General features: G+C 35.6%; 1 protein-coding gene across 1 annotated transcript; it reads right to left on the bottom strand.

Annotated features, from left to right (window-relative positions):
• Positions 1-1,276: 1,276 nt before the first annotated feature.
• LOC125255210 (cell death activator CIDE-3-like) lies at positions 1,277-10,030 on the bottom strand. The gene is made up of 7 exons (XM_048170253.1): positions 9,980-10,030; positions 9,594-9,670; positions 9,296-9,437; positions 8,091-8,240; positions 5,856-5,888; positions 3,910-4,100; positions 1,277-1,668 (listed from the first exon to the last, which is right to left on the bottom strand). Exons 2-7 carry the CDS (start codon positions 9,641-9,643, stop codon positions 1,515-1,517), a joined length of 720 nt encoding a protein of 239 aa, XP_048026210.1. The 5' UTR covers positions 9,644-9,670; positions 9,980-10,030; the 3' UTR covers positions 1,277-1,514.
• Positions 10,031-10,712: the final 682 nt, after the last annotated feature.

Here is a 10,712-nt window from a genome sequence, read left to right as displayed (position 1 = left end):
ATTCATATTGTTGTAATTTATCATCCCCCAGGCAAACTGGGTACCTTTGTAGAGGAACTGGACTTGTTTCTGTCCTCATTCCCAGAGGATGACAGTCTACTTGTACTATTTGGCGATTTCAGGTGCTCAATAAGCCACAATAAGACAATAAGTAAATACTCAATAAAGTAGGCTAACTTGATGTGCACCAATAAATCATTCAGAATAAATACTGCAATTCCATAAAAAAAAAGAATTTTCCATTTTGATTTATTTATTTATTTATTTTTACAATTGCTAGAACACATTGCTCAATACTTTTCAATAACTTTTCACATAGTTCTCTTAAACTTTCATCTTCACAGCAGTTAAATTCACATTCATAATGAACTAAAACTACCAAAACACTAAAACTACCAAAACACTTCATTCATGTTTCAAATCAAGTCATTCTACCCCCCCCCCCCCAAAAAAAAAAAAAAACTTTGTTACTCAAAAAAACAATGACCTAAAAACACTAACAAAATGAGCAATATTTTTTAAGTGAGAAAATAAGTAAGAAACAAATTCATGTAGAAATAAAAAATGTAATCATTGAATGCATTTTGTGCCAAAACATTGATAAATGATCGCCAAAACATTACTGTGTGAGGAGTGTTGAAATAATGATTGTAAAAATCAAATCTGATAGTGTTATTACATTAGAGGGCGCCAAACAGCCAAACGTTAGAAACGTTTTTCATCTACAACACTATTAACACACACTCACTATATGCTTTATTAAACCTCTGGTTTATTCCCCAAGACGAGCTCTTTATGTAATGTTGTTTGAAAAAGCATACTAATGAATAAATGTGGGTGATATATGCATTAACTTGGCTGTCCATGTTGAACATGTTGATAGATTACATTATCAGTTAGACATTGATGTAATAAATAGACACTAAACATCACACATTTGGCACATATAGAGTTTGTTTTTGGTTTGGTAAACATTCTCAAAGATTCTAGAAAATCTCCACCTTTTCCTAAAGGCACTTACCCCTGCAATACTCTCTTAACCATTTTAAAAGGGCTGTCAACTGACTAAAACATAAACAACCAATCAATTATTTATTTATTAATTTATTGTAGTTTAGTTACATTGTTACATTTGTTCAATTTTTAAGGAAAGTAAACAAAATAGTGTATGTGTAAAAGTTGTATTTACCATTTTGTGAGGATGGAAGTTATAAATTACAGTCAAATTATATTAACGAGATAGCATTATACATAGTATAATATAGTTTATTTATACTATACATGTTAACTAATTTTAGTATATCAATCATGTTTAATCAAGAACTTGTAGGTAGAAATAGAATATTTATTAGTAGTAAAATATAAAATTGTATGCACAGTTTAACTGTATATGTTACTGTGTACACAGAGGTAAATAATTCATAAATATGCTTTTAGAAACAATAGCAAGATACAAATCTACTAGTAGTGCACTCTTTTTAATTTTCCCAAGCTGTGAAACAGGCCTCCATCATTTAATGTTGTAACTGCTTGATGACACATGCAGGCGTTACCAGTTGTGCCTCCGATTTCTCATCCTCATCGATAAGATGCTGAATATAACATGAAGTACCCACTAAAAGATGGCCAGTGGTCTGCATACTGAACAGAGTCCATCTTAGGGCTTCCCTTTTAACAGAGAGAAAACAAGAAGAGTGAATCATGAGCCTTTCATATTTACTCTCTTAGATCTTTATATATTAATGTAAATTACCTTTTTAAAAGACAATTTATTTTTAAAATATACTAATCTATTGTTTTAATCATTTATTACTGAGTGCACTTCAATAATAATTTTTGTCACATAGACACCCTCAGAAGCCATTCATTATTTCTGTCTTGTTTTCTCAACATTTTGAAATGACAAGAAGTGAATCAGTCACATTTAAAATATAAATAAATATAGAATATATTATATGTTTATCTAAGAATACACATCATTTTTAAAAATATATATTTTATTTTATTTCTATCTGTTGCACCAAAAGACAATATTTAATGTATACGCTGCCCTCCAAAAGTTTGGAAACACCCCTGGCAAAGTGTGGTTTTGGGCGATATCAGCATAAATCCTTATCATTTTTGGTGCAAATACATTATAGTAACTTGCCATTATGATTGAAGACCAGCAATAATCATTTTCATTTTGATTACATAATAATGGCAATATATACATGTCAAAGTCAGACATGCCCCTTTGCCAGCTGTGATGCTGGTTACTGGTTTAAACTTGGCCCAGGTTGTTAAAAGATCTTTGGGTCAGCACACCTTAATAGCTTCAACAATTGATTGCCAATTGAGTTTAGAATACAATGAACCAATCAGAACCCCGTTTAGGTCAGATAGCTGCTAATGCTGGATATTTTGATGAAGTTTTTTCTATGTACAAACTGTTTATGTAATACAATATGTTTTCATAGTTTGTGTTGTCCCTTATCAGTGCAAAATTATCACAAATTAAAAAGGATTCATGCCAATATTGTCCAAAACCCCACTTTTCTAGGGCGTTTCCAAACTTTTGGAGGGCAGTGCATGTAAAGCAGCTGAATGAGTAGGTACTGTATAAATCTCTACAGTGGCACACAAAGCCTGGTTACTGACAAATCATCTCAGGTTGCATATGCAACATGGTTCCCTGAGAAGGTGAATGAGATGCTGCGTCTTGGTGTTGACACTATGGGGAACACCATCAGCATGACCGGTGTCCGAAGCACGTGTAAACAAAAGCCAATAATCATTGGCAGATGGCAGTCCATGGCGTCACATGCGGAGTATAAAAGGGAGCCTGAGTTAAACATCATCAACTCTCTTGAAGGAGATGCGCAGGCAAGCCCGAAACATGGCAATGAGACACAGTGTCTCGTTCCTCCCTGACTTCTCAGGGAACTGGGTTGCATTCGTAACCTGAGACGTTCCCTTTCGAAGTGGAACTTTGACAATGGTGTTGAAGTGGTAATACCAACTACACCATGCTGAAGGAATGCCTGCCCTACTAAGCGGTGAATATGCACAAATATAGTGGGCATAGCACCAGATGACTCTATGAAATTCAACTGGAGTTCATCAAGTCCAAGGGGTGCATCCTATGTGACTTGCAAAAAGCCATATAGTGGCCATACTCCAATATTTCCAGGCTCTAGGGGAAAAAAACAGTATATAATGCAAAAAATAATATACAAAACAGTAATATTACATTCAATGTCTTGAGGATATACATGTTCATTCATAGAAAGGTTTGTCTATGAATTAATGGAAAGAAGTACTTTTTATGGGCCTTACAAGACTGTTTCAATAGGGAATGCAGCTGAGAGTGAACTCTCCCTAAATTCCTTTTTGGTCTTAAAACCGTCTGATCTTGCTGGTCTGTCGTTGTTGCCATGGTAACCAGAGGCCTGTTCTGCCTTTTGGGGGTTGTTCACAGACACCCTGGCACAGTTGTGTTGTTGGGTGAGGGGTCTGTTGGATTATTCACTAGCCACTACATCTTATTCCATCCAGTTTGAAGAAAGAGGACAGAAAATAAAGGTTGTAATCATAAAAAAATGAAATCACCATAAGTTTATAAATTATTCACTTAGTTTGTTTAAATTTGTTTTAGGTTACATTTAATTAAATCGCCCAAGTTTGTGTGCCATCTTTGTCGCAGTCATGAATATAATATTTGTTGATCTCAAGAAAGCTTTTTTGTTGTTGATATCGTAAGAAAATTAGACTTGTCTTAATAACTTATTTTTCCTGTGATTTTGAGAAAACAGGGCAAAAAGTAATAAAAAGGACTGTGTTGACATACATACTTTAATTGTTATATTGTTAATCAAACTACAGAGCTTCTAATGACACACATGGAAACGCATGCACACACAAACTTACCTTAGCATCCTTTTTGCCTTATAGCACTGCAAATCATATGAAACAGAGTACAATCCATACAAGGTTGCTTGTATATTTAAGCAGCCAATAAAATCCTGTGGATGGTTTTTGTAAAGATCAAAGGTCACTTTGGCTACATCCTTCCTCGGCTGTTTCCAGCCGCATCCAGGATCACTCTTGGTCATATGTCTCTGTGTAGTAATAATAAGGAGACAAAAACAAGATTTCACTTAAATGTGGTATCAGGTATTTCAGTCAGAAACTCAAACTTTTGAAAGAAGGATAGATGGGGAAAGGGGGATGTGTGCAGGAAGAACATGAAATAATAATGAAGAATTAGAAAAGAAAAGTCGCTGTTTGGATTTAAATAGGCAAATGCTTAAGAGTCTATGACTGGAACATTATTGCAGTGATTATATGTTTGGCAACAGTTCTTCTAACCCTAATTGATGGTGTGTGTAGCTTAAACATCCATATAGGAAGACATATATATCATGACCATATTCCAGGATGACAATGTCAAGATTCATCAGGCTCAAATTGTGAAAGAATGGTTGGTAGGGAGCATGAAGAATCATTTTCATAAACAAAATGGCACCAGACGTTAAATTCATTGAAAGTCTTTGAGATGTGCTGGAGTAAACTTTACAGAGTGCTTGACTCTTGCATTGTCAATACAAGATCATGGCCAAAAATTGATTAATCTCTTGATGAAAATAACAGGTGCATCATTTTTTGGTCGAGATCTTGTATTGTCAATGCAAGAGTCAACTGGCAGCCCAAAAGTAGCCAAATGTTAGTGTGATCTATTACCTATGCACATCATAAACCTGTGTTTTAGGTGAGTACCGGATTTGTTGTTGTTTTAAAAGGTAGGTATCTTGAATATGCTGCCTCCTACGAAACCTCATTTTGGTCAAATTCTAAGGAACCACTGAATGTACCCTTCGTTGGGTGATTCCTATGACCGGGAGGAGGACATGTTCAGTTCACTTAGTTTTGTTGTGGCCAAGACATATTGTGGGAATGTGATAATATGTAGAAGCCAAAAGATATTAATTTACGGGAACGGACAACATGTCGTGGCCACAAGATCGATTTGTCGATGTAACGACATCCTTATGTCGTGGCCATACTATGTGAAGTTGTGGCCTCAAGATCCTGGCAGCAATTAACCTCAGGCCTCAATTCTGTATAAACTACTTTTTGATTTTCATTTTTTGATCTGGTGTAGAATCACAAAGATAATTCCCAAAATAGCATGAACAGTTTAATCCATATCTTCTCTGAAATTCAACATAAAAAGTTGTCATTTCATCTCTTAGCTCCACTTTTTGCTCTTTCAGTTGAGTAAATTATGCGTTTACATTCCATTTCTGTTATCACGAAACTCATGACACACAACAAACACAGCTCCGATCACGGCATCCTCCATCCACCAGTTTTTAGCATTTGTAAATGCCGCACTTAAAGACGGCGCTGTCGGCCGCTTCAGAGTTCCTATTCCCGGTGTGAACGCAACCAGGAACACGGTCTGGGTTAGTTCTAAATTACTTCTCAGGGAACTACTACTTGTGGCTAGTTCCTATAACTGAATTCCTAGAGCTATTCGGTGTGAAAGCTCCTAATCTGATCATGAAGAGCATGCACTGGTTGCCTAGGAACATAAAAGAATCACATGACTGAGATGCTACCTATATAGAGCATTCCACATTGATCACTTGTGAGGTACTGACATACCATGACCTTTAAAGAGGTTTCTTAGAAGAAAGGAAGGAACAAGGCATCTAACTATTGGTTTGGAGCAGAGCCTGTGTGTTAATGCATGGCATGTGTTAATTCATGGTACTTCCTAACAGTGCAGGAGGGAAGTGACAATAAAAACATGACATGACTTAAGATATGCTTTGAGAAGGTGTCCCTTCTACTCCAGTCTTCACACTTACCCTGTGTACTTTCATTTGACCCGGAAGGTGCCTCTGAAAAAGAAAACAAGAATGTGACCTTTATGTGTGTTTGACACCTATGCTATGGTCACTACTTCCCCTTGTACACAGGTTCACACTTCAGATAATCAATCAAAAATCTTTGCCTTTTAGACAAATTGGTTTGTTCTGGAACAATAACAGATTAATAAGACCAAATATTGCCCATCTGATTTACCCCAAATTAATTATATCTCATGTTTGACCACTATACATAAGCAGCAAATTCCAGAAGGACTGGCCGAGATAAAGCTGTTCTCAGCGGGTACATGAGCACTGAACGGAGCTCACATCTCTGAACATGTCGAAACAAATTTTCACACGTTAAAAACTGACGTGCACATAAAAACTTGTCCAGAGTTTTACATCATCAACCCATACACGTAATGGTGACTGTGAGCTGTGTTATACGCCGGACTGAAATGGTGGCTAACAAAGAAATCTCTAGCATTAATTTTGATCACGGCTTGTCTTGAAAAACAAGTCAATTTGATGATCGTTGTAGGAGAAGTCACACTGCAGGACTTTGCGCCAAATCTTCTGACACTGCCAGAATTTCATTAGAGGTCAAATTCGATTGCAATGGTCATTAATTGGCTGTCGGTGAACATGTCAATCTATCAAACAAAGACTACAGATTTTAGCCAAGGATCAGAGGAATCTTTTAGGATTTTCAAAATTTGAAAGAATCTATGATTGGATAATTATTACAGTGATTACTATGTTTCTAACATGTTATATGTTTGGGAACAGTTCTTCTAAACCTAATTGATGGAGTGTGTAGTGTTTCATTTCTTAAACAACCAGGAAGATACATCATGGCCATATTCAATGGTGCTTGACTCTTGCCTTTGGCTTGCTTAGTTGGGGACACTTGACATTTGATATTCAATAGTATTCTTGACATTTATTCAATAGTGCTTCTGATCTGCCTGCATTGACACTATTATTTAAGAGCTGCTGTGCAGCCAAATTATGTACCAGTTATCAATGTAAAGCTGCTTTGACACAATCTGCATTGTAAAAAGTGCTATATAAATAAAGGTGACTTGACTTGACTCTTGCATTGTCAAAACAAGATCTTGACCAAAAATCGATGCACCTCTTGATGGAAATAACATCACAACATTTATTTCCATCAAGAGGTGCATCAATTTTTGGTCAAGATTTTTTATTGACAATGCAAGAGTCGAAGCACTCTGTAAAGTCTCCTCCAGCACATCACAAAGACTTTCAATAAATTTAAAGGTCTGGACTCAGAGGTGCCAATTCATGTGTGAAAATGATTCTTCAAGCTCCCTCCCAACCATTCTTTCACAATTTGAGCTTGGTGGATCTTGACATTGTCATCCTGGAATATGGTCATGATATGCTATACACTCCATCAGTTAGTGTTAGAAGAACTGTTGCCAAACATATAACATGCTAGAAACATAATAATCACTGCAATAATGATCCAACTATAGACTATTAAAGGTGCTAAAGAGGATGTTTTGTTTTATACATTTTTGCAATATTACTTGAAACTGTCTTTACTAACTGATAAAAGACTATTTATTAGTTGCACTGAAAGTAATAATATTAAGATACATCATCTGTGCACGAGGTAGGGCCTTAAAAACATCAGCCAATCGTTTACGTGATCATCACGTAAACGATTGGCCCTCTGGCTTGTCAATCACTGCCGTGACGTTCCTTGTGAGAGACGAGCGCGGCTGCGCGCTCCAGTAACTTTCCACACTCCACAGGCGCCGCATGCAATGTTTTTGTCAGGAGACAGGAGTAACAACTGCAGATTATGAGTTACCTGCGGTGAGTCCGACATAATGAATCCAAAAAACACGACACAGCGAATGCCGGTGGTAAACACTCGTGTTCCAATACTTGTGCACGAGTTTTGGGAGGCGTTCCTTTGAAATGAGCTGTGAAGGAGGGGGGTTGTTCTTACGCATGCGCTCATTTCAAAAACTCACTAACAGTCTTTGGTTTCTCAGTCGACGAAAAAATCCTCTCTATCACCTTTAAGCATTTGCCTATTTTAAATCCAAACAGCGACTTTTTTTTTAGCTAGATATATGCACACACACATATTATCTCAAATCTCCACCTACACAGAATTCGTTTAAAATATTATAGTCAATATCAACAAATATGTCTTTGTGGTGTTAATCCAGAACCTCAGTTTAAAACACTGACCTGCTGTGGGGCCCACTTCTGTCCTTTCCTCAAGACCATGAGGACAGTGTTGTCCTTTAAGGTCTGAAAAAACTCCTCTGTATCCACTCCAGTTCCATCCTCATCCAACACCACAGCACTGACACAATTCATGTGGAATACGTCCATCACCTAGAAGGGAAAAAATCATACATTGAAAGAGCTTTGGAGCAACTGTGATGGAATAACCATGTGTCCATGTGTCCAACATTTGAATGATCACATGTATTCATTCACTGTGGTTTTCAAATACTGAGGCAGCTAACAATACACTCTAAAAAATGCTGGGTTAAAAACAACCCAAGTTGGGTTGAAAATGTACAAACCCAGCGATTAGGTTGTTTTAACCCAGCGATTGGGTTGTTTTAACCCAGCGGTTGGGTTAAATGTTTGCCCAACCTGCTGGGTAGTTTTATTTAAACCAACTATTGTTTAAAAATTGCTATATGGCTAGCTTAAAATGAACCCAAAATAGTTGGGAAATTAAAAACCAGATGCAATTAGAGGCAACAATAATAGACAAAAGGTGAATGTTTATTAATAAGCTTTAATATTTTATTAATATAAATTTAATAGTTTAATAGTTTATTAATATAAATGTATTAATAAGCAATTTAATAAATGTTTATTGTTTAATAATTATTCATTGAACATTAATAAATGTTAATTTCCAACATACTTTGGGTTAATTTTAATTAAGCAATACAGTAATTTTTAAACAATAGTTGAGTTAAATAAAACTACCCAGCAGGTTAGGCAAACATTTAACCCTACCGCTGGGTTAAAACAACCCAATTGCTGGGTTTGTCCATTTTCAACCCAACTTGGGTTGTTTTTAACCCAGCATTTTTTAGAGTGTACTGTAAAATGATTAAGGATAAGGCAAAAAAACCCAAAAAACTTTAAAATAGTTTTGTGCTTGATAGGTAGCAAAAATGTAGGGGTCTCAGAATTAAGACATACGGCAAATCTGTTTTAACCAAGATTTAAATGAATAAACTAAATAAGACTCAATGACATAATCCTGACATAAATGTTGTCTTGCCATACTGCAAACCAGATCATGCAAACAAAATAGGCAAGTATACTTTTCTCATATGTCTTTAAGATCTTTCTTCAAAGATAAAGGTTTCATAAAGAAACATAATTCTGTTTGCTTCTCTGATCCTTTTAATTCCTGTCCTCACCTTGTTCTGTAGGTCTCTTAGGTCACCTGCCATGATGCCTTTCTTAATCGAGCGATCAGAGTCTGTGACTCGGAAGGGTCTGACGTGTTGAGTCCAACGTGGTAAGAGCTGCTGCGTCATCGAACCACAGGCTGATATGCATCTGTTGACAGTGACACACACTGAATCACAAAGTGGCTTGCTTGAAATCTCAGTTCCCAATTTTACACAAACAAATATAAAGAAGCTTATTCTAATTATAGATTAATAGAACAAAAAAAGGCATATACAATGACAATCATAATCCAAACTCTGTTACTTTGACAGGGAGGTTGAAAATACATCAAAAGATTTCTTGGCATTGTCCATTGGAATCAACTGTATCGCTCCGGTAACCTTCAAAAATACAGTAAATAAATACCAATGAAATACATACAATAAACACGTTTGTCTAAATACACACAGGACAAGAGCACACTAATACTGGGAACAGAACATCTAGTTTCTGTCCATTAAGACATATTTATATTATTTTTTTTTATTAAATTCATTAAATATAATTGTAAAGCTAAAACTCTAAACTCTAAATCTAAACACATAATACAGATAGATCTTATTAGCTTCTCTACTTCACTAGCTATTGTAAAAAGTATTACTTGTATATCTAATATTTTACAAGAAATCTTAATCATAATCACATAATACCTTACAGCAAGCTCTTTGCCTCCAATTTGTGCTCTGGTATTGTTCCGTATTCACATTAAATCTGCGTGTCTGGTCTCTTTGTTGCCTTGGAGTATCATTGCAAAACTCATTTTTTTCACCTTTGCTCCACAATGACAGCAAGAGAGATTGGTCATGCTGTGTTGAGCAATAATGTCTAAGAGTCTCTCAGTTTCAGCTCACATCACACCAGAACATATTAAAGATATATTGAGATAGTGTATGTTCTGTGTTCAAAATAACTTCACTTCACATCCACTAGTAAGGCCAATCATTTGAGACAGGGTGTCAGAAAATAAGGCATTTATTTTACAAAACCACATGCCTTACTGTTAAATGCACCCCATTTTAGATACAGTACACATAAAAATACCAAAAATAATGATAGATGATAGAGTTTAGTTTCTAATTCAGAGCTCGTGAAGAGGATGAGTTATCAATCACAGCAGAGGGCTATATAGGGTAGTAGGCATCATATATATATATATATATATATATATATATATATATATATATATATATATACAGGTCCTTCTCAAAAAATTAGCATATTGTGATAAAGTTCATTATTTTCCATAATGTAATGATAAAAATTAAACTTTCATATATTTTAGATTCATTGCACACCAACTGAAATATTTCAGGTCTTTTATTGTTTTAATACTGATGATTTTGGCATACAGCTCATGAAAACCCAAAATTCCTATCTCAAAAA

The sequence above is a fragment of the Megalobrama amblycephala genome, linkage group LG2 (genome assembly GCF_018812025.1).
Source record: "Megalobrama amblycephala isolate DHTTF-2021 linkage group LG2, ASM1881202v1, whole genome shotgun sequence".
NCBI lineage: Eukaryota > Metazoa > Chordata > Actinopteri > Cypriniformes > Xenocyprididae > Megalobrama > Megalobrama amblycephala.
Note: the sequence above shows the minus strand (reverse complement) of the source record. Positions and strands in the feature narration are given on the sequence as shown.

What these genes read in the sequence shown, in the direction of transcription:
- LOC125255210 (XM_048170253.1), bottom strand. Translation starts at nt 9,643, where the DNA reads ATGGACAATGCCAAGAAATCTTTTGATGTATTTTCAACCTCCCTGTCA. An exon ending in TAAGAGACCTACAGAACAAG is followed by an intron (nt 8,241 to 9,295) that starts GTGAGGACAGGA and finishes TTTCCCTTCTAG; the next exon opens with GTGATGGACGTATTCCACAT. An exon ending in AGAAGTGGGCCCCACAGCAG is followed by an intron (nt 5,889 to 8,090) that starts GTCAGTGTTTTA and finishes TTTCTTTTTCAG; the next exon opens with AGGCACCTTCCGGGTCAAAT.